The 25,556-nt window shown below is 36.1% G+C and overlaps 1 protein-coding gene across 1 annotated transcript in view; it reads left to right on the top strand.

Annotated features, from left to right (window-relative positions):
- Positions 1-249: 249 nt before the first annotated feature.
- The window catches only part of LOC106075048 (uncharacterized), a 50,891-nt gene continuing 25,584 nt past the window's right edge, over positions 250-25,556 (top strand). The window contains exons 1-4 of the mRNA XM_056016134.1: positions 250-485; positions 12,191-12,311; positions 13,267-13,508; positions 21,773-21,853. Of these exons, the coding sequence (XP_055872109.1) occupies positions 426-485; positions 12,191-12,311; positions 13,267-13,508; positions 21,773-21,853 (504 nt within the window). The 5' untranslated portion in view covers positions 250-425. The remainder of the gene's footprint in view (positions 486-12,190; positions 12,312-13,266; positions 13,509-21,772; positions 21,854-25,556) is intronic.

The raw sequence follows: 25,556 nt of genomic DNA, 5'->3' as shown, positions 1-25,556 counted from the left end.
ACGCCACACTTGATGTATTTGTTTAATTATTGTACACCTCATCCGTCACCTTCAGCCACATAACAACTTTAAGGGACGTGAAAAAAGGGGAGACAAGAAAACACAGAGAGGAGGAGCAGACGTGAAAAAAAATGGCGGGAGAGAGGGTTGCAAGAGAAGTCTTTCGCTTGTCGGCGATGTCTTCGTCTAGCACGTGATCTATACTATATTTAGTTCTCTCTCTCTCTCTCTCTCTCTCTCTCTCTCTCTCTCTCTCTCTCTCACTATCTTTTTTTCTCTCTCTCTTTCTCTTTTTAACCTTTTCGTTTTTTTTTCCTCCTTTCGAGGATATATAAATATGAATAAGCTGATGTCGTCTGCTTGTATTTGATAGCACAAGGGTCATGGATGTTATCATTTCCGGTAGTTAAAAAAAATGTTTAGGGATGAAATCTGAAGTGTCCGTTTCCCTACTTTTGGATAAATATTATAACACTAGCCTAAAAGTAAGTTTAAAATACTTTTTCTTCTTTTATTTAAATAGTCATTATTTCTGTTGGCTTTTATTTCGTTGCTTCAAGAGTTGATCTAGGTTACTCGCACTACTTTTTGCTTTTACTAAATATATTTGTAGCTTTTTTTAAAGGTTCTAGCGTTGTGTTTGGTGACTTTCGTCGCTTGTCATTCTTTGTTTACTTTAGTCTTTGCAAAGCTTATATCAACTCACTCTATCTGTCTGTCTGTCTGGTAAAAAGTGTGTAGGTCTACACGTTATTTCTCCCACACCCATTCTCAGATCAAGCTGAAACTTCAAACAATTATTCATTGACATAGACAAGGCGTGAAACAATTTTTAAAAGTAACCAATTACAAAATTAATTACTGTTAATTCATTTTTTTTTGTTTAATTGCAACAAGTGAAACTAATACTTCAGTATTCACCGGAAATTGCTAAATTTGTTGGGTTTAGTCCCTTTAACTAATTGTTAACGCTATTTCTCCCTCACGCATTCTCCGATCAAGTTGATACTTTAAAGAAAGCAGGAATCAATAAACAAAAAAACCTCAATTAGTCAATTAATTATTGGTAATTACTTATTTTGTTTGATATCGAATAAGTGAATAAGCTTGTACATCATTGTAAGATATAAAGTTTTATGGACGGAGTTTTTCCACTATTTATAAGCTTTCTTGTTTGTTTGTTTGTTTTTTTTTGTTTGTTTTTTTTTTAAGATTTTTTTATTTTTTTGCTTGTTTCATAAATAGACCCAGCTACGTCACTCGATCTAGGTTCTAGACCTTGAATATTATAAGTAATTGTAAAGACTTTGTTAACAAGATGCGTTTAGCATGTTTAGTAGAATGTTGTTATGTTGTAATGCTGAATGTTACTTGTTATGTTGTATATTAAATACCATGTTGATTGTTATGTTTATTGCTGTGCTGAATGTTATGTTGATAATTATTTTAGAATGGTGTGTTGAATTTTATATTGCATGTTATTTTATAGGTCTAGTTATGTAGATTGTTGTATACTGTTATGCTGAATGGTATACTGAATGTTATGTTGAATGTTATGTTGAATGTTATGTTGCATTTTATATTGGTTGTACTGTTGATTGTCATGTTTATTGTTACAAAGATGGTTATGGTGAATGTCATATTCCTTTGTTATGGTGAATATTATATTCCTCCTTATGTAGAATGTTATGATGAATGTCATTTATGTTGAAAGTTATGTGGAATGTTATTTATTTTTGTATGCTAAGCGTATTATGTTGGCTGTTATGTAGATTGTAATGTTGACTGTTATGTAGATTGTAATGTTGATTGTTATGTAAAAACAATGTTAATGGTCTTGCTCAACGTGTAAACAAACGCAGTCGTTTCCTCCTTGTCTCGTTGGTCGGTTGGTCCGTCAATCGTGTGAATGCCGTCATCAGAGATGGTCTTTGGCTCTGCGTGAAAACAAATCAGGGAAGTTAAGGCGCTACAAAGACAAATCACAAAATTAGCACAAGTGACAGCGCGGCACTCTTAGGGAAGGGGAAATAACCAAAAGTACATGTAGCAAGGTTAGTACCCACGTTTTATATCTCAGAACCCTCATCCCCTACCCCTAAAGTCATGACTTCATTTCAACTATACACCTCTTAGTCTTAAAAACATTTTGAATGACATGACTATAAAACGTCAATGACACCCCTGACCTTGACCTATTTAGAATTGTAACCTATATGATATGCATAAAAAGGTTGGTCAAGTGAAGGGAGACAAATTATAGATAGACAAAGAACATACAAACAATTTTTTAAAATTGTAAATCTCCCATTTCGATATTTCATGGAATGAGCTTACCCTATTCACAATTCAATCAACTCACTGTTTTTTGTTTATTGTTTTACATTTTGTTGGGAGCATTTTGAATAATTGTGCAGAGTCTCAACTTGATCCGAGAATGGGAAGTGGGAGAAATAGCGGGGCCATCCTTGGATCAAGTTGAGACTCTGCACAATTATTTGTTGGCGTAGACACTACATGAATTGATTTTAACCAATTAGTCAATTAAATACTGGTGACAAACTATTTTGTTTGATACCAACAAGGGAAATTAATCTTTCAGCATTTAAAGATATCATTAGCTCGGTAGGGTTTTATTCCCTTAGAAAATTGTACGTGTCATTTCATTTATCTCTTTCTCGGATCAAGGCGAAACTTGAAACAATTATTTATTGTACCTAACAAAACATGAATCAATTTTTAAAAAATTAAACAACTAGTCAATTAATTATTGATAATTAATTATTTGTTTGAAATCAATAAAGGGAAATAAATTCTACATTATTGAAAGATATAATTGTAAATCAGGAGTTCTTCCCCTTAGATAAGCTTTGTTTTCTTTTCATGGATTTTTTTTTTATTTCGCATGTTTTGTAGTTCCCACCGATGCAGATTTGTCGACTTGCAAACTAAAGAAAAACGTGTACTACCTTGCTAGTATCTGTAATCTCATTAGAGAAATAGATCTCCTGAGCTCAAACGCTTTCATTGTAAGCACACACTTGAAGCTGCGATAGCAAACATGTTTGTTTACCTTGCAATGATATGTGAGGTCACATATCATGACACATTTGTCAGTGGCTATGACAGTTTGGGAGCCGTCATAACAATGAGGATAATTTCACACGGTACGGAAGGTTATTAAACTAGAAAAATTTAAACCGGGAAAAGTAAAAAGAAGAACTGTTGGGAAAACGGTGCGAAATAATTCTATACTCATTGGCCGTTAGAATAAGCTTGTGATTCTTGGAGCTCTTTGCTGATCAGTGGGGGATCCAATCTTTCATTTCTAAGCTTTTGAAAAAACAGTAAAAATTATAAAACATTCTGTTCATTAGCAATTAGGAAAAAGTTAATAAAACGATCATAACGAGCCTTAAGGGCAGGGCGGCGTTAGGCATAGGCAACCTAGGGCCTCCAATTTGGTGGGGCCCTCGCACAGGGCTAAAACAATTAGAGAAAAAAATGTCAAACTTGGATCTGATCTCAAACATAGCAGAGAACTATGACCCTACGTTTACTAGATCTACTCCACCGTATCACTAGTACGAAAATTGCAATATATGAATTTCGTTTTTTTTTAATCGATTTAGATATAGAAGGGGATGTTTTGAATAAATTACATAATGTTCTTTTTTTTTCTTTATTTTATTTGGGGTCAATAAATATGACCTTGAAAGTCTAAAAGAATATCTCATAAATATCTCATAAATATCTCATCTCATAAATGGAAATGTCTGGACATATTCAGTTAAATGCTTTAAAGAAGAGCTAACCTTTGATAACCCAACGTTTTCGTAATCCGACACCATTACTGCTGAGTTACTATCGAACTATCAAGAGTCAGATGTATATAGCATTTCAATAGACTGAATAGCTGTCTGATTGTGCGGTATGCACGCTGGACTATCGTTTGATCTTCTCGTTTGTCACGGTTACAAACCCCACCCGCGGCCATCCCCCATCGTCCAGCGCAGGGGCTGACTGTATGTGCAAATCGGCCTGGGCATTTTTATACAATCCGGCCCACAAATTAAATGCCATATGATGTGAATTAAATTATTGATTATGCATTTTCTCAAAATTATTATGTAAAGTATCGAAAAACTGCGTTTACATAACATAATTTGTACAAAAAGGTTTACGTAGCACAATTTGTACCAAAAGGTAGCCTGGTTAGCTAAGTGAATGGTTTATTTCGAAATGATTTCAAATATTGGGTATTACTAAAAGCGTGAAATGATTAAAGTAAAAAATTTGAAATTTGAACTTTCTTGGCGTGAACAAAATGCTACCATATGCGAGCCTCCTTCAGTCGCAAAGCGACTGTGGATCATCTCATGGAAATGAGATGAATGCCTGGGCATTTTTTGTGGTTGGAACGATGTCGCCCACACATCAGTTCTGCCCTCTCCACGCAGCTGATGTATCCAAAGCAACGGCAGTGCCGATACAGTTTGGGGTCCTCGGCGTCGCATGTTCTGCCAGGATGTAGCACTGGGTGCTGCAAACTGCCTTAAGGTCGCCAGCTCCTGATTTTTTCCTTAGGGTTGACTCCCGAAGCCTTTCCCATGATTGGGCATAACTGCAAGGTAGCTGAGGTTTGAATTCAGAGTTTTCCTTCTCTTAGGTGGGTAGCGAGCCATGGCTAAAGTGTCCCTCCTGCTCGAAGCTTAAACCAGTAAGTTCAGTAAGTGCACTTGATATTCACGTACAAAGCTTGTTAAGACCACCAGCTCCTTGTGTACAATACAGAATAATTACAAGATAAACTCCAGTCGATCAATTTCACATCTTTAAAATTCTGTATCTATAACAAGCATTATCGCATCATTTAAATGTTCTCTGTAGAGTCTGTAAAAGATCTTTATTTGAAATCACTGCGCTCAGATAGTCCATTTTATAAAGAGATTATTATAAAATCTTTAACAATTTAATACGAACCTTGGTGGCATCAATGCAGCCCTTTAGATAGCCCTACATGCCCAATTGGCTACCTGCCCACTGGGCATTTGCCCTGTTGCCCATATAGCCAGTCCACCCCTGGTCCTGAGGGAGGCTTGGACTAGGAAGTAAATTATCTTCAACTCTGAAGGCAACATCCGAAACATGTAAAACATTTTACAATTTACACCCTCATTCTCACAAACAGAACCCTATAGTACTCTGTCCAAAAGTTTGACCCTATGTTAGACTGTACTAGATGACACCTGTGTCCCACTGCACTTCAACGCCCTTCTCCCTTGTTAGACTGCCCACTTTATGACCTTTCATCAGTTAGCCCCAGGCGTTTATAAGTTCTCTCTCTCTCTCTCTCTCTATCATTGAGTCGTTTAAGTGGCCAACACTAGTGGCAACATTGTATGTGACATGCGTAGCACAAGTTGGATCTATCAATGACGAACTGGTTAAAGGAGCCAATTTGTTGTGTGCCCTAAACATAGCATCCGGTTTGTCCACAGTTTCCGAAAAATACATTTAGACATTCAAACATGGACTGTCTTTTCTGAAACTGAATTGGGATCTAAATACACTTTGTTTTTTACAAGAAAACTGGAGAGGATTTTCATGGGAAACTTTTTATGGAAGTTTTGAGTCGAAATTGTTGAAAAAGTTTATGTAAGTTTTTTTTTTACACTTTATTTTGGGTTTATCTTTGCATGTGTAGATATATATGTATGTGTGTGTATATATATATGTAAGTATGAATATGGATTTAATGTATTTGTATTATCTATGTATTTATGTATGTATATATATTTTTATTTATAAATGTGTATGCATGTATGTATGTATGTGTGTATGTATGTATTTATGTACTATTTTTATATGTATATATGTTTGTGTATATGTATATATGTAACTAAGTAATGTAAGTATGTATGCATGTATGTATATATAAATGACTAAGAGAACACTGTTAATAAAACCACTTATCAAACCAATATTTCCACTAATCAGATATCAAAAATGTCTAAAACAAAATCATCTTCTCTTTAGTGCCTAATGAAATAAGTCACCCTATCAGCAGTTCATTTCTTGTGGTTACTGGAGACACCAAACAGACAGCTATTTATAGTTTTATGCCCTAAATGAAAATCTCTTCCTGAACACACTACAGTGACATTAACTTGCATAGTATAATATAATTGGACTATGTTACAGTTACAATTGTTAAAAGTAAAATCATAATTCATGCCCGTATTGTTGGTTAGTTACATATGGTCTAATGCATGATCAAGAAAACAAGTGATACATTATGTAATAAGATGTTTGTCTTTGTAACGAATACGATTATCATGTATAATTTAATAATTATACGTTAGCGCCTGTTAATTTGTATGCACTTTAGCTCATACAATCCGTCTGATTCTAAAGGGAGGCCTCGCGAATAGATACATTTAGCATATGTTCTGTTGTTGCTATTTGTCCCGTGTGGACAGTAGAGATGCACTAGCTACCATTCGACAGCTGCGCTGGGTATGACACTTATTCCGCATGGGAGACGACCGGATACCGAAGGCGATCTTCTTTGGAGAGCTTAGAGGAAGACGGCCTAAGCGCTGTAAAGATCAACTCAGGCGCCATTTTGTCTCTCTGTCATAGAGGAAAGTAGCTGGCAGAAGATGACCTCTGAAAGAGACAGTTGGAGAGCTCTCACAAATGCTGCGGGACAAACATTTGAGACTCAAAGAAAAGGCGCAGAAGACGGAAAGAAAACTTAAATAGACAGCTAGCGGACAACGGCTTTGTCTGCATGACATGCGGGAAAATATGCAGGTCGTAACTGGGTTTGAGTAGTTATTTGAAACACTGCACTCATCCTAGATTTTTAGTTTTCCTTGTCCCTGAAGTGTATCTGGACATGTTTTGAGAGTATCTTGTGATATTTTGTGAGTATCTGGTTATGTTTTTGAGTATCTGGTTATGTTTTTGAGTATCTGATTATGTTTTTTTTTTTTTTTTTGAGTTTCTGTTTATATTTCAGGAGTATTTGGTAATGGTTTTTGGGTATCTGGTTATGTTTTTGAGTATCTGGTTATGTTTTTGAGTATCTGGTTATGTTTTATGCAAAAACCAAAAGGCAGGCGACCCAAAGGCAGACCGCGAGTACTGTGGCTTGATGACGTAGAGACAGATCTACAAGTCTGGGCATGGAGACGTAAAGTACAGGAGTGATCAGAATGGAGAGATGTGCTAAAGCAGACCAGGGCCCACCATGGGCTGTAGCGCCACTGGAATGGATGGATGGTTATGTTTTATGAGTATCTAGTTATGTTTCGTGAGTAGTTTTGTATGTATTATGTGTATCTGGTTATGTTTTGTATCGTAATATGCTTCGTGACAACTTAGGTTTTTGTTTTTGGAGTATCTGGTTATGTTTCGTGAGTATCTGGCTATGTTATTTGAGTATATCGCTATGCTTTGTGAATATCTTGTGATATTTTGTGAGTATCTGGTTATGTTTTGTGAGTATCTGGTGAACTAGTGTGAGTGTTTGGTGATGTAATGTGAATATCTACTAAGTATCACGTGATTTAATGTATCAGATGATGAAATTAATGTTAGTATCAATTGAATTAGTGTGAATTTCTGGGGATGTATTATATGTGGTGCATTGTTTAGCTAAAGAGAAAACTAAACTCATTCCACTTGCGATGCTTCCGAAGGATCTTCCAAATCACATGAAACGAAAGAGTGTGCAATACTGAGACCCTTGCTCGAACAGGTATACCCAGCATCTTTACAGACTGGCTTAGACACGTTCGCCGGATGGAGGACAATCGCATCCTTGCTCGAACAGGTATACCCAGCATCTTTACAGACTGGCTTAGACACGTTCGCCGGATGGAGGACAATCGCATCCTTGCTCGAACAGGTATACCCAGCATCTTTACAGACTGGCTTAGACACGTTCGCCGGATGGAAGACAATCGCATCCCGAAATTTATTCTCTTCGGGCAACTCGCATATTGCTCAAGAAAAGCTGGTCACCCCACCTCCATTACGTGGATATAATAAAACGGGACCTCAAAACAGTGAACATAGATACTGACCATTGGTAGGACATAGCCCTAGACCGCACTATAGATGGAGAGAGACGGTGATCAAGAAAGCTATGGACAGTGAAAAAATGCATAGGCCTCAGCTCTGGAAGAAACACGTACAATGCGAAAAATGGCCAGCTCCACTACCACCAAAGCGAAAACCACCTTAACCTGCGATATTTGTGGACGGGCGTGTCTCTCTAAAGTATGGCTCCACAGACACGTGAAAAAGTGTTCGAAATTAACCATAGTAGCTCTACGACTGAAGGAGGCCAAAAACAGTTGTGATAAAGTATTATTTATAGACAACAAGATCTGAAAGGGAACTTTACTTTACTTTTTTAGTTTTAGACGCACTTAAGGGTTTCTTGAGTTTCTACTGTTAGTGCTAAATCGTTTAGCACCTTGCAGCATGCACCTTGCACCTAGTTTGTTTGACCTGGGATTTATTTCTTTTTTTTTTTTGCACTTCTCACGCACCTCATGTTTGCAAGAGCTTAGTTTGTATCTGACGAACAGATCGGGTCTGTCCATAGTATGTGTTCGACTGAAGTTTGAGACCACAAGCTGGTCCATTTGTTTCAGTGTCTATTCTAGGAGGTCTTGTGAATAAGGCATATCTAGAGTATCGTCCCGTATGTTCTTAACATCAATACAGTTACTGTCACTTGTATAGTTAAAAAAATATACTGACAATAAATTGATATTTAATAAAATGTGACGGGAAATTTCATAATAGAATTCCCAATAACCTTCTGTTTGACTCTAGATTGTAATTTTAAAGAACCGGGTTATTTTGAGAAGTTATCTCTTGGAGGCACTAGAGGATCCAGAACTTTGGAGTGGGGGGGGGCAATTTTTTTTCCAAACCCTAACCCTAACGCCAAGTAAACCCTAACCCTATGCATAAACGTGCGTACACACACACACACATATATATATATATATATATATATATATATATATATATATATATATATGAGAATAAAAAAAGGATCATTTCTCAACCTTTGGCGAAAAAAACAACAACTGGGACAGCGCTATAAGGTTGCCAGGTGGGGTTCGGAGCGAAGCCCCGACGACAAAAGCGTTTTCTTGCTTTTTTCACTGCTGAAACGCATTCTCCTGACAAGTACAGGTCATTATTCATCAGTGTAGTTTGGGGTGAAGCCCCGACGCCAAAAGCGTTTTCTTGCATTCTTCACTGCAGAAACGCATTTTTCTGGCAAGTACAGCTAATTATTTATCATGGAGTTTGGGGCGAAGCCTCGACGCCAAAAGCGTTTTCTTGCATTCTTCATTGCAGAAACGCATTCTCCTGACAAGTACAGCTCATTATTCATCAGTGGACTTTGGGGTGAAGCCCCGACGCCAAAAGCGTTTTCTTGCATTCTTCACTGCAGAAACGCATTTTTCTGGCAAGTACAGCTAATTATTTATCATGGAGTTCGGGGCGAAACCCCGAAGCCAAAAGCATTTTCTTGCATTCTTCAATGCAGAAACGCATTCTCCTGACCTAAAGCTCATTATTCATACTATTAAAAAAGGACATTTTGAATATTGTTGTACTTGAAAAATAATCTAATATGAATTTATAGGCCCTTAATACATTGCAAATAAAACCGATTTGTTCCTTGAAAAGATAAGATACCCCACATATTTAGATTTTGGCATTGCGGATCGCCGCCGAAAAAAAAATTATTCAATAAATAATATTCAAGGAAATGGAGCTATAAATTGTGAGTTATAGTCCCAAATTTATTTAACTAGAAAAATATCTGATTTAGTAAAGATTGGGAAAAGGCGAATATGAAGACTATGTGAGTTTAGAACCCATCTCAATCATGACTCTTAAACTGTAAAATTTCGTTTGAATTCTAACTTTTCCAATGCAAAGTCTTTCTTAAAATAATTATGATAAATTCATCTGAAATTACATAAACTCTGTCTGGAAATGGGAGGGGCGGTAGAGTGAAAACGATTAATCCTCGCTCCTTTAATAATTTCTTCTAAATATTGCATTTAGCATTAAAGAATAGGGTGGGGCGACTCGATATAAGAATTTAATTTATAGTATATACAAATTATATTAGTGACAGATTTTTTAAAATTTTGTAATTTCTTAACTATAATACAAAAACAAAAAGTATTGGGGGAAATGCGATTGCATGTCTCGCCCCTCTCACCTGGTACAGCCCTTTTTCATTTAAATTTACTAATGATACAATTTGAGATTAGAGTGTGGTACGACATAATATACAATGGGTCACACATCAATACGTAGTTTATATTATATATATATATATATATATATATATATATATATATATATATATATATATATATTTAACTAATTTTGTTCACAAACTATGATTCTCCACAAAAATAGGACCGCCCCCTCCAGCACTCAGAGAACTAGAGTGGGGAGGGCAGTACATGCAATCGCCCTCCCCCCAACCCCACCGAATCGGCTAAGATACCAGAAAGGGAGCGACATAATATAAAATTTATATATTAATTCAACTAATTTTGTTCACAAACTATGATTTCTTCATAAAAACGAACCCCCCCCCCCACTCAAAGGGTTTAGGTGGGAAGGGCAGTAGAGTTATTCGCCCCCCACCCCCCAGCAATCGGCAAACACGGAACGACATAATATAAAGATCGGTTAAAATATCAACAAGTTTTAGTCATATGGATATTTAATTGATTCTGTTAGCAAGCTGTGATTTCTACAAATAAATTGGACCACCCCCCCACTCGAAAGTGTAGGGGGGGGGGGGCGGCAATGATGCCATTGCCCCCTCCCGATCCACCAAATCGACCAACATACTAGGGGAGGGGGCGAAATAATCTAAAAATAGGTTGAAATATTAATAATAAGTAATAAATTCGTAAACAAATTGTGTGAAATTCGCCCGCTAAAAAATAACATTATTTTGTGCTACAAGAGAAAAAAAATTTAAATATTTTTTAACATCGAAGAATAATTGCTTAAATATAATAATTACATGTATTTTTACAACGCTTCTGTAACTCACTCTGTAGCTTTCTTGTATGCTTGGATTTTTTCAATCAAAAGTTTCGACAAGTTGGGTATGGATTTCACTTTAACTCACTAAACACACATTACGTTTGCATTTTTCACTACCCAAATATTTGTGATAAATGTGTAGTGAATCCTTGCCAAAATTTTTTTTGTTTGTTAGTTTATAGCGTTTAAATAAACTTATTTATTTTAACTATAAATTCATAATGTCTAGCTTATCAAAACTACTGTATCATGTATACGGAATACACCAAACTACTCTATAGAAATAAATTTGCTACTAATAATGAAAGTAATGTAAAGACATGCGCGTGTGGTTCTATTAAAATTGACATCCTCCCATTGCCTTTAAATTTAAAAAAAAAATAATTTGAGTTTAGATTAATTGTATCTTCAAAATGTTTTACATCGTATTTTAAATATTTTTTTTATTCAATAATAATTTTAATATGTAAATGAGTAACATAGAAGAATGAATAAACTCACAGTAATATTCACGAGTTCTACATTTTTAGAATTCTGACGCGAGATATTTTGTGACTTTTTAAATTTCTTAATACTTTTAATAACATGAGAAAAGCGCAACTTTATGAACAGACTTTGGGTTCCCTCTGTTTTATGATGCGTGTGTGTGTGTGTGTTTCCAAGGTGATGATGAAGAAAGGGAGCATTAATTGTTAGATGATGAAGAAAGGGAGCATTAAATGTTGGTTCTGTAGAATGATGCAAGAAAGGCAGCACTATCTTAATCTGTGCTAAGTGCCAGAGTTTAAGAAGGTGTTTTTATAAAAGTTCTTTTTTTTTTTAATCCTTTCAAGTCATGTTGACTTTGCCTATAGTGTAATAAAACTTGTATTTAGTTGTGTCCACAAAGACGTTATTCAAGTTAGTTCAAGTTTTGTAAGTTAAAATAGAATACGCCTAGAGCGGTTTAGTTGTCTGCCAGCAGTTTAGTGCTTTAAGTCAACGACCATCAACAACACTTGGTCAATTCTACATTCTAATATTAGAAAAATGTATTCGTTTTGGTCATTCTTAAATTTTAATTTTACAGACTGTCATGAGTACAATGAAGATAAAATTATTATTTGGAGTTATCCTTCTTGTTGCTTGCCAACACATCGCGTCTCAATCATCTCCTTGGTTTAATAAAAAGTCATCCACTGTTCTCTATGGTAAGTGTTAGATATTAAAGAAATATAAGTTATACTGTTGTATTATTATTTCTGTTGTGTTTTAAGACAGAGGTTCTCAAAAATATTTGACCCGGAGACCGCTTTATATAGTCGAAATTTGTACAAATAAGTACAAAATCTACATAAATGCATAGTGTATAAGTATAAATGTAAAATAACAACATTTTATTGAAGAAATATTTATTGATATTATAACTTATGTTTTACATATAATTTTTAAAAATGTTATGGCTTGGGTGAGATTAATGAGATTTTATAAGTGTATTTACGCCCAGATCAACGAGCACAAATGTCTAGTCAGTTTCTGGTATTTGTGATGAGGTTCATTACGGCTATAAATCCATTTGGTGCCAAATAAAAAGACGAAAAGCAGTCAACAATTTCTTGACGATGACCCATAATGCAGATTATAAAATTAGAATCTGTTTTTGTAACCAGACTTTGTAGTCGCCTTGTTCGATAATTGGTTTACTGTTCGTTTGATTGTTTGTTTGATATTTCAATAAGCTACTCCTGTATTAATATGGATTCTATCTGTGATTGGGATCTGAGTTGATCTTCGCGCAAAAGATTTCAAAACCCAGTCGGTAATATCCAAGTGAAGAATGTCTTCAACTCTTTTAGTTTAGGTCGTCTTAGAATAGTACGTGATAGGCATATGAAACTATTGAGGAGCGAGTTGATTATTATTCAAATTATTTGATCGGATCAACTGGCTTTTACCTAAGAAGTTATTTCAATTGTATACAATTTTCATCTTTCTGCAAACTACTTATGGTTGTCTCTTTGACCCCGGTGGGTTCGCGGGCCCCAGTTTGAGAACCACTGTTTTAGGGTACAAGTTTATTTATAACGTGTGCCTGTGCGGGACTGTATTTGAGGTAGAAGCGAATAAACTCGTACTATTCAACCATTTTTGTTTTCCAAACTTCAGATTCGGTAGAAGTTCGATTACTTGGCGAGACAAACCAACACGCACGTGTTAAAAGAACACTGCAGGAGAAACACGGGCAGACTGGAGTCGAGCCAATGCCGAACCATCTGCACTTCAGGCTACAACTGGGAGCACGCCAGGTGGATCTTCAGATGGGCAAGAGTCGGAAAGGTTTGTCGGGCTTCCCTGTGTTTGTTATTGAGGATGGCCAGATTAAGCGGAAGGAACTGAAGCAAGATAATGTAAGTGGAATATAATGTTCCTTTTGTTTCTTAATTAAATCTCACGTTTACTCGTTATTAACAGCAAAATAATCGCTCTATAAAATGTATAATGGAGGTACTGTCTTAAGAATTTTTTTTTTTAAATCTTTTGCTTGTTTAACAGCTCACACTTGAAACAAATGTATCAAGTATGTAGCATTAATTTATCAAGGTGAAGGTCTACGACTCTACGCAAGTGATGGGAATATTAATTAGCGTATCATAGTACAGTTTGCATATACATTGTTAGTAATTCTAGTTGAAGGATTTAATGGTCCCCTAAAATCTCAAGTTATGACACTTCAGTTCAATGACACTGAATGACTAGATTTACCTAGGAACATATAATTATATTTTTTTTAAATAACGTCTATATTTCATAAGATAAGATAATCACTTTGAAAAATTACTCTCGGCCTTTATCTCCTTATCTTATAAATATACAGACGTTTCTTCAAAAGAGACGGTAATTATGTCCAGCGCGTATCCATGTGTTAATCTAGTCGTGACTGTTAATTAGAGACTTGAAACTCTACAAAGTCATTGGTTTTCTTGGCTGATTCAGGCAACCCGCTCTGTGCTCTAGTAGCACTGGGTAAGAAGTTTTTTCAATGTAATTACAATGATCTTGAAATTAAAAAAAAAAGTCTATTCGGCATTTTACACTAATTTACACTAATTTTAGATTTAATAATATTATTATTATGTTAGAAACGAACGAGTATTCAATCTCAGGCACTGCCAGGGTCGAGTGTCGCTAATGAGAAACAAAATGCATTGTAGCCCCCTTATCAGTGTCCACTGAGGAATCTTCTGGTGATGTGGCAGGTCTGCAGCAGTACCGTCCTCTGAAAGGCAACGACAATGTTCTTAGGAATGTTTATTATTATTATTCTGTTTTAAACGAACGAGTATTCATTCACTGGCACTGCCGGGGTCGAGTTCTTTTCAAGAGAAACAAAATTTAACACAAGTCCCTTTATCAGTGCCCACTGAGGAATTTTCTGGTGATATGGCAGGTCTGCATTATTACCATTATTATTATGGAAACGGATTCATTTTCATTCTTTGGCACTGCCAGGGGTCGAGCTTCGTTAAATGGAAACCAAATTCATTGACAGTCTCCACTGAGTAATTTTCTGGCGATGTGGCAGATCTACAGCAGGTCTTTGACAGGTAAAAAGGATCCTCTTAGGAATGCTTAGGGATCGAATGTATCTGTGGCTCCAGTACTTCCAAGAACCATTAGTTTTTATTATCCCTCCGGTGAATATAACAACAGGGTGTATTGTTAATAGAGAAAGCTGTCATAGTAGCTTAATATGTATAGTTATATTTTCTGGTTTCATCGATTTTCAATTTGAAGTTTCCTTGCTGTTGTGCCATAATGGTACGACGATATCTATCATTATTATTAATTAATTAATTTATGTTGTATTTTTAAAAGGCGAACCAAAATTAATGTTTAAAATGAATTTTTGAATACGCCAGGAAACACAACGCTGAATCTATATCACTCTACATTTTTTGTTGGACGATACAGAGTTGTGTGTCCTTGGCAGGTCCAATGAATGACAAGTTGAACGAAAACATCGCTCGGTGACATTAAATGCGACAAGAAGTGACAAGTGACTCTTTTCATGTGCAGCCTCTCTCTATCTCTCAAACACACACACACACACATACACACGCACTCACACACAGCGTAGCTTCATAAGTCCTTTGTTAGTGCCACCACACACACACCTCCAACACACACAAGGTGACTCTTTTACAATGAGTGTTCTAAGAACTGTTATGTTTTTTAAACAGACCACTTTTCCTACATTTACTACTCTGCTTTTCTTAAAAAGTTGTCGCGGGGAGATATATCAGACGATCTATTGCAAGGAGTGAATGCTGTGATTTTTTTTTTCTAATCATTGCTATGCAGTGCAATACATTTTAATAAATTTTATTTTTTTGTTTAGCATAACAGTTAAGGTCGCTATATCTTATGAAAGAAAAAAACATGACATGTTTATATATGACATATGACATTTTTGATATACAGTAACAGTAGAGACCAATAATGTTGAGAAAATATGAAGATAAACATATGGTAATGCAAGATAAGTCCCGATGAATCGAACCACTCAGGGCCGGATTTAACTATACACAACACAGGATACATTAAGAAATATTTAGCTCTGACATAATAAAGGACCTTTTGAAGTGCAAATACGGCAATAAAACCACGGACCTCTTGACCATAACTCGGTGACATTGAATATGACAGATTAGCAGGCCAGACCAAGAAAAAAACAAAAACTTTTCATATTTCAACAGATTTATGTGGAGGAAGCCTCGGGCTCTAGAAAGTGTGCACCCTATATATACGATGTTTATGAAAGCGAGTGTGAAAACAAACAAAATATTAAAAAATCCTTTACAAAAATTTTTTATCTAAAGAGGAATAGCTCCGTCCTGATAACTATACTATATCTATCAATAATGTACAAGCTATTTCCCTTATTCGATATCATACAAAATAATTAATTACCAATAATTAATTAATTGACAAATTTTTTTTATTGATTCATATTTTGTTAGGTACAATATATAATTGTTTAAAGTGTCAAGTTGGTAGGAGAATGCCTGAGGGAGAAATAGTGTTAATAATTATTTAAGTGGATTAAACCCAACAAATTTAGCCATATATGTGAATATCAAATAATTAGTTTCCCTTGTTGGTATCAAACAAAACATTTATTACCAGTAATTAATTGAATTGAATAGTTGGTTACTTTTTAAAAATTTATTTATGTTTTATCTATGCCAATAAATAATAGTGAGAAGTTTCAACTTGATCCGAGAATGGGTGTGGGAAAAATAACGTGTACACAATTTTTACCAGACAAACAGACAGACAAAGTGAGTTGATATAAGCTTTTTTTAAAAAATGAATAAACATTGTTATATAATGACCCAAATCGATGATGTTCAACCCTTTCCGACCTGAGTGGTCATCTTAAATTCAGGCATTCTACTGACCATCACATCAAGAAAAAAAAAGGACGCTTACTCAAACGTAATGACTTATTTTAGAAGACATGAATGAGAGATTAACCATTCACCAACACACCTCCCATCAAACACCCATAGGTTAACCATCGGTTAGATGATCATTCAATCACATCCGTTAGACCGAGACCAATCGTCATAGAAAGCCTGAACACTGACTTGCAACGTCGCAACCTGTGGGCAACCTGTGGGCATTCTAGACCAATAGGGTGTTGCCACGTCACATGCCTGTACGACGTGGCAATGAGACTCCACAGCCCACAGGTTGTAGGTCAGTGGTGAGGCTTCCTATAACGAATGGTCTAGGTTAGACCAGGCTTACACAGAACCTATATCAACTTAACAGTGGGCTCATTGAATGCTTATGTCTATTAACATTGAAAGGACAACAACATCAGCCGGACAAACAATATAGTCTATCATCCCCCACAAGTAGGATGTGAGTGTTGATAGTTCATAGCTTGTGTTATTCATTCCGATAATATTGAAACCTGCCCTTTTTACCTCCAATGTTTACCTAACACTTGTCTCCGAATGGACCTTTTAGGGCCGCATCTGAGTTTGTTTGAAAACACAAGCTCTCTTTGTAATCTTGTTTTTAATTATCGTTCTCTTTAAATCTTGATTAACTAGACAGAAGCAAAGGAAAGGGCGAGAGGGAGGGGTGGGGCTCGATTTAGCCAAAGGCGTTTTGTATAATGAGAAAAAGACAACTTTTTTTTTTACTTCGAACAATGGTGTATGATGTATTATGACAAGTAAATTATATATATATTTTTTTTTTTTGGGGGGGGGGGGGGGCGGGGTTTACCTTTGAAGTGTAAATGTAGAGTGGACTGACAACATGACGAGGTCTCTGAGAAAGTCAGCAGTGAGTCACCACTTCTTACGTTAGTTTCAACCTCACTTTAGTCTCACAACAAACGGGCGTGCACTTTTACGATTCTGGTAGATCAGGAAGAAAGTTGACCAGGCTGCAGACAGCAGTTAACAAGTTGTTCAGGTCCCATGCTGTTTCAGGGGGGCGCGCTGGTTGAGCGCTTGGCTTCTGAATCTGGAGTCCTGGGTTCAAATCTCAATCTTGGTGAAGACTGGGATTTTAAAATTCGGGATTTTTAGGGCACCCATGAGACCATCCAACTCTAATAGGTACCTGACTTTAGTTGGCGGTTGATAGTAGTGCTGGTCACATGACACCCAAAGAAACAGATAACCTTAACATCATCTGCCCTATAGATTGCAAGGTCGGAAAAGGGAACTACTACAAGTTGTTTCAACTGCCTTATCCTCCAGGCCATTACATTAATAAATGTACTATTCCAGCCCACGTTTAGATATCATGTTTAGCTAAATAATTTGTAGGTCAGTGATCACCTTTTCTTAGAAGTCATATTTTCAGTTGCCCGTGGTTGCTTACATGTACTTCTTTCATTTTGTCTCCATCTCAGGTCCTACTGATAAACAACTTCAATTGCGGCCATGACATAAATTATATGTGGGGAAAGTATATACAAGCTGAGTGATAAGCACTGGCGGATCCAATGGTGGGCGCGGTAGAGATTTGAACCCAGGACTCTCACAATTTATATACGAATCCTTTACTTATGTTTATAGTATATACTAATTATTTATATTTTAACCACTTTTTTTGGATTATATCGCTCCCACTATAGTATGTTGGCCAATTTTTTAACAAACTGGAGGTTCTGAATTCGAATCCTGGTAAAGACTGGGATCTTTAGGGCACCTCTGTCTAATGGGTACCTTACTTTAGTTGGGGAAAAGTAAAGGTGGTTGGTCGTTGTGCTGGCCACATGACACCGAAACAGATTACTTTACATCATCTTGCCCATTGATCGCAAGGTCTGGAAAGGATCCTCTAGTGGCGTCTAAAAAAATCGATAAAATATTGTATAATTTTTATTAATAAAATAACATTACAAAATAAAATATAGAAATTTCCCACTTTTAAGGTTATAGAATTCCTTTATAAAAATTGTAAGGCATGACTCACTGTCTAAAGTCATCCTTCAAGGTACAGTGGAGGAGGGAGCACAATTGGCCCAAACCTCTGCAGTTTCAATATGCAACGTTATAGGAAATGTCGAACACTGGGAGAGCACAGCATCTCTGTGCGGATATGCCTAGTGAGTCTTAGATTGGGATTCACCTGCTTTCATTCAACTCTCGGGGTGCTAGTCTAGTGCCTGCCTTACTACAATGTTGGCCTGCTTGACAAGGGTGTGGTGAATATATCGAACTCAATCTTCAGTTGTTAAGGTGATCAGTTAACGCAGCTCTGCTTTAAACGGAGATCTATTTCAAACCTTTATTCCAGAAGAGTTAGAAGAGTCTTGTTATTGATGACACGTTGTCCTGTTTGCTTTTAAGTGAAAAATAACGCGAAAGATTTTTTTTTTATTTTATTACCATCAACGATCAAAACAAGACCATGGCTTGAATATTCCTGGTCAATGGGCCAATTCGACTGGGGGGGGGGGGCTCTGAGTTTATGTGATAACACAAACTTTTTTGTAGACTTTTTGTTTTTGTTTTTATGGTCCGTTTTGGCTGCTGCCTTCATTTGGGCCAGCCTATATTATCTTGTGAAAACACAGAGGTTCTTTTGAAAAAGATCATAATTACGTCCTACTCGAATCCTTGTGTTAATCTAGTCGTGCGTGTTAATTAGAGACAAACTCTCCTGGCTGATTCAGGCAACCCATTCCACACTCAAATGGTAATGTGGAAGAAGGTGAACTTGTATGAATTTGTACCAGCATATGGAATAGTTGGCCTTCAGTCGTAGAACGACTATGGTTCATCTCACACACTTCCTCATGTGGCTGTGGAACCCTATTTTGGAGAGACACTCCCGTCCACAGATAGCGCAGGTTAAGGTGGCTTTTGCTTCGGTGGTAGGGGAGCTAGCCCATGTTTTTTCACTGTCCATAGCTTTTTTGGTTACTGTCTCTCTCCATCTGTTGCGGTCTAGTGATATGTCTTCCCAATGGTCACTGTTGATGTTCACTGATTTGAGGTCCAGTTTTATTACATCTATGTAACGGAGGTGGGGCGACTAGTTTTTCTTGAGCCAGTCGCGAGTTGTCCGTAGAGGATGACTTTCGGGATGCGATTGTCCTCCATCCGGCAAACATGTCTAAGCCAGCGCAAGCGGCGATGTCTGAGAGCTTTAAAGATGCTGGGAATATATGGAATAATGGTAATGAAACCAACTTCTTTCAAAATTATCTCTGCGTCGATCTACTTCCTATCTACTTCCTACTCTCGGAGAGCCCAACTAAGGACTGTTTTACCACACTTGTAGTGTTTATAAAGAGTTTGACATATCCAAAGCCCCTAACGTTATTGTTTAAACTTATCTTAACAGTTAACATTATTCAGTACTATGAAAATAAATGTATTAATTGTCTGTTATATGTTGTCTGTTATATGTGTCAACGGAAATGGGAATGCCTTTTGTCCTACAGCCATTTCACCTCGTTTCCTGTGTTACAGATAGAAATAAACTGTTCCCTTTATTGTGACATAATAAGTGATTTATGGCTATACTGTTTAATACAGCAGATTGAAGCAGTGATTTATAGACTGGGGGCGTGCTCTGACGACAGAGATGCATGCATGTTAGGATGGAAAGAAGAGATAAGATCATTTTTATTGGTCAATTATGGAAATTCAGTTTGACTACAATTGACCACCTCGGCGTAGTTACTTTAACAATAACAATATAGATGCAAATACGAACAACTTTCACATGCAACACACAGTTACACTCATTCCAGCGCTTTAAGAATTAGACTTATATGTACTTGTCGATGACGACAGATGACCTTGTAACATAAAAGTGGTGAGATATACCATGTATAATGCCATCGTTATAGCTTCCCCTGTTTTTACTATTCATAGTGAATAATTGTACAAATAATGTATTTTATGAAGAAAACAAAACAAGGTTACAAAGACAGTTTGTGTGGAAATATCGGTCCCGAAGTTGTCCACCCAGGCAGGTAAAAAGGCAGGTATCAATATTTTCAAAAAGAATATAACAATACAATTCTATCAACGGTCCAGCAGATCAAGGGATAGGTGAAAGTGAACGTCAAGTTAGATGTGAACCTGGCCTAACTGATGTCAGATAATAATTATCTAATTGCTCTAATTGTTTTGTAAAGAGTCAATCTCTTATTCAAAGCCTCAAGGAAAAAAATATTTCCGTAAAAAAAAATTACAAAGATTACTCTAGTTAAGTGTTCTATGTGTATATCGAAACACTACGATGCACGCGATAATATGAAAAACTACTAATTAATTGTTGTTTAAAATTATGTTCCACTCATATGCATGTTAAATAAATTATTTCTCTTTAAAAAAAAAGTTAACAATTTTTTTTTTTTTGTAAATTTAGTAGTTAGTATGACAGAACTAACTTAACTTTGCAATACATTATACCTTTTTTTTTTACATAAATCTAAAACCGTTTGCACAAATGTGTTAAAAATATGGTACATTATGATTTCCCTTACTAAATAGCCTCCAGTATTTGTTTCTATTAACAGTGAACAGTTGTTAAAATGGTGTATTTTTATGAAAACACTGCTTGCATAATTGATTTTAATAATTAAATTTTTCGGTTTCAGAAAAGAAAAAAGTAGCTATTGCATCAGAACTTTGAATGGTCTAAAATATCACGATGTCGGATTTTCAATATCTTTTCTAGTTTACGAGATCTAAAAGGGACGGACGGACGGACAGACCATACAAAACTTATAGCGTCTATTCCCCTTTCGGGGGCCGCTAAAAATTGCTTGCGTAGTAAATCTTAAAAATATAAACTTTTCGCTTTTTGAAAAGATAAAAGTAGCCGTTCAACAGAACTTTAGAAGATCTATAATTTCAATTTCAATTTCTTTTCTAGTTTTTTGAGATCTAAACGGGACGACTTACGCACCACATATAACTAGTAGCGGCTATTTCCCATCGCGTCTTCTAAAAATTAAAGAAAAGGGGGGTGGGGGGAGTTTCATTAGTTTTTTGAATTTTTAAATATAGATGAACACTTAGAACTCCTATGTGAATATGTAAAATAATTTTGATTATTTTTTAAGCTTATGTTGACTTCATCTGTTTCTTTTTAACATTTTTCTTTTTTTTTTTATCAGACAGTTGAACTTTATGCCAACCACTCAACCGGAAGTTCATTTGTGGTGAGAAAATCAGGCAACAGAGCTAAATTTATTTTGGTAAGTTCATGTTACTACGCGCATGCGCATAAACGTTTTAAAAGTGAGTTCCGGTTCTTTTTCAAGACACAAATATCCTTTAGCAACTGATATAAAGCTCTCATGTTCCTGTGGTCAACAGTGATCAAGGTTTGTCAGAAGCACTGTTAAATGGCCCTCGTCCATTGTGATCTGTTTGGTACAATAAACGCGTTGAGGCTTTACAGTCTAGCTGAGTGATCACAGATATTCAAAATCACTTCGCTAAGATGCATAACTTTAATTAATCCACTGGCGGTTATTGAGTTTGAGTTGCTTTCTATGAATTGTTTAATAAATAGACTCGGAACTCTATCCAGAAGAAATGAAGAAATTAATTGTAAATAAAATCAATGAGAAATGGACGAGCTCTCATCCAAATCACAAGAAAGATGTCGCTTACTATAAGCTATCCCGACAAGACCAACATCTAACCTTTCGACTCAGGACCGGACACAACAGAATGCGACAACACATGTACCGGAAGCTCAAAATCGAAACCAGTGAAATCTGCCGATGTGGAGTATCACCAGAGAATGCCGACCACGTCCTCCAAAGCTGCTCTCTTTACCAAGAGGCCCGTATAAGACATTGGCCCCAAATCACCCCAATAGAAAGAAAACTATATGGAGAGCTCCCTGATTTGGAAACCACTGCGCAGTTCATCTCATGTATTGGTCTAGTCATATGAACACTCCAACATAACAATGAGAACGAAGAAGAAGAAGAAGAAGTTTAATAAATGTTGATAGTACTAATTGTTACTGTAAAAAAATAATTAAGAAGGGGCATCGCAAGTATCCATTAAATTAGGCCCCAGTAGTTTGTAAGGCCGGCCCTGAATCCAGCACTGCGGGCAACAGGCCCCACAAATTGGACAACTTAGGTTGGTGCTTCGTCCAATTTGTATGTGAGATGTTACGGTGTTTCTACTTTATATACATAATGCAAGTGTAACTTTTAAAAGTGATCAAGTTGTAAGTTTTCGAAAAAACTTTCTGTTTATCTACTAGTAACAAAACAAAACAAAAAACAAGTAAATCCTGGCGATTTTAAATTAATCATTTTACTACTGCGAGATTCATAAGATATGTGTATTCTAAAAAGAGGGTACCTCATGCCTCACTCTTCGTTCTTGAGGACCACTGATCTTATAATCCCGCACTAAACCATAAAAGTCGGACTTTCCGTTAATTGTGTATGCTGTAACATTAGGAGGGATCTTTCAACACCTTGTACTGTGCGCTGAGATGGTAGAAGGGGATATAAAAAGGAGAGGGAGGGGATAGGCATATTTACGTTGTGACCTGTTTAAATTAAGATGATAGTAAAAATGAAATGTATAATTTAATGTAATTTTTTCTTTTTCTAAACCAAACAAGAAATGCTTGCCAGATTTTTTTTCAAACGGTTGCCAATTTGCACATGCTTAACAGGCACAATGACGTCTTTGAGAGCGAATATCAGTTACATTATGTCCGTTAGTCGTGTGACTTTTCTAGTAGGCCTACGGATGGGCAGTATGGACACTTACCGCGGAATATTCATTTACTTTTTTAGAGACAGGCTTTGAGTCTAGAGAAAGGGCCGGCCCTTGCAGAGTTTGGGGCTTAGGGTGTGTATATGTTGGTCATCGGATATGTACGCATGTGATGAAAAAAAAAGACCCATTGACCAAACGTCGGTGCACAAAGTCCAACTAAGTTAAGGTGCGAAGCGTTGTCGACATTGCTTCATGTATAGCCCGGCTATAATGGGGTCACATTTCATACAGGAAACATCTGACAAATAAAGAGGTCTCTAAAACTGTGATAAACATAATCATCACTTCTGACGCCCTGCAGAACATTGTCAAAGCTGGAAATCTTAATGATACGTCACAGGATCAAATGACTTTGATATATAAATCCTACCGGAGCACGTACCCGGCCAAACAAAAGAACGCTTCCATTTATGAAGCCAATGTCAAAATAGAAAATTTTACATTGCAGTCTCTTTAACAGGAATGTGGTTGATACTTTACTGAAAACAAAACAGTTTGTTTATGCATCCAACTTGGCCAAACATCCTCTCTCTTGCAACATTCACTCTACTGAAGTTTTGTTTCATATGCAGGCTTTATTTCTTCAAGCTAAGTTGTAGTTTAACCTTCCCGGGATAGACTGATTTACGCCAATGTCGCGACAACACAACAAGATGTCGAGGTGGGGAAACGTAGGGTTATCATTGCCGTGACATCTCCTGTCACATAAAAGGTACTGTCAGTGCCAGTCGTTACAATGACCCCGGCATCCTCGCGTCACCCCTCTCCGCTTCCATTGCACACATCAACAAATATATTTAAACGCACAACACGCGCGCTCACATTTACCTAGCAGAAATGCGTCAATAAATAATAAACTCCTTTGGCCTATGTCTTATAAACAAAGAAGTTTTTAGAGGGGAAATAGAGGCATGGGGGGAGAGATAAGGTATGTGATCCGCTAATGTACCGCCACCTTCCCTAGATATATTTCGGCAAAGAGTAGATCATATTTATGGCCTCATGCTGTGTACGTAGGATGTATCTACTACTGACGTTTGTGGTGATGTCGTAGTAGGCACATCAACGGTTGTCATGGTGATCCAGGGCTGTTTTTTTTATAACCTAAAGGAGACTTGGCGTGCTTAACTTTGGCTGTGTAGATAGATAGATAGATAGATAGATAGATAGATAGATAGATAGATAGATAGATAGATAGATAGATAGATAGATAGATAGATAGATGGATGGATGGATGGATGGATGGATGGATGGATGGATGGATGGATGGATGGATGGATAGGTAGGTAGGTAGGTAGATATATATATATATATATATATATATATATATATATAGATAGATAGATAGATAGATAGATAGATAGATAGATAGATAGATAGATAGATAGATAGATAGATAGATAGATAGATAGATAGATAGATAGATAGATAGATAGAGCTTTAGGAAAAATTAACTAACTAAAAGGCCATACAGAAAAAAAAAGTCTGGTTTAATTATTATATTTTAAAAAATATAATCTCGAAATTAAATTTGGCTGACGTCTTTGTAATATGAACATAGGTTTAAAGGACATTACCGCACTCGACTCAAATAGTTATTTTGACAAAGTTTATATTAACTTATTCTGTCTGGTAAAAAGTTGTTTTAATGTTATTTCTCCCACACTTAATCTCTGTTCAAGCTGGAATTTTTACTAGTCATAATTTTTAAATTTCAAACTTGTATCTCTACAGATTTTAAAGGGAACAAATTGAACTTATACTACTTATCAGTCATGAAAAATTTCTTTTCCTTGTTCGATACCAAACAAAATAATTAAGTAATTGGTTGTTTTTTCTTTTTATTTCTTAAATTAATTCTTGTTTTGTCAAATACAAGAAAAAATTTTGCAAAGTTTCAACTTGATCCGACATTGGGTGTGGGAGAAATAACTTGTTAAAACTTGTTTCCAGACAGACAGAGTTGATATAAGATTTGTAAAATAGAACGAAAAGTTATAGGATGTAAACCTCTACATAAGGAACGAATCGATTTTTTTAAAACTTTTTTTTTACTTACTTTTTTGCTAAAATAGTACTGAAAAAAAAAGAGAAAAAATGAAAATATATAATAAAATAAACCAAGTATTAGAAAAAACAATT

The sequence above is a fragment of the Biomphalaria glabrata genome, chromosome 17 (genome assembly GCF_947242115.1).
Source record: "Biomphalaria glabrata chromosome 17, xgBioGlab47.1, whole genome shotgun sequence".
In the NCBI taxonomy this organism is placed as follows: Eukaryota; Metazoa; Mollusca; class Gastropoda; family Planorbidae; genus Biomphalaria; species Biomphalaria glabrata.
This window is presented reverse-complemented; position numbering and strand designations above follow the sequence as displayed.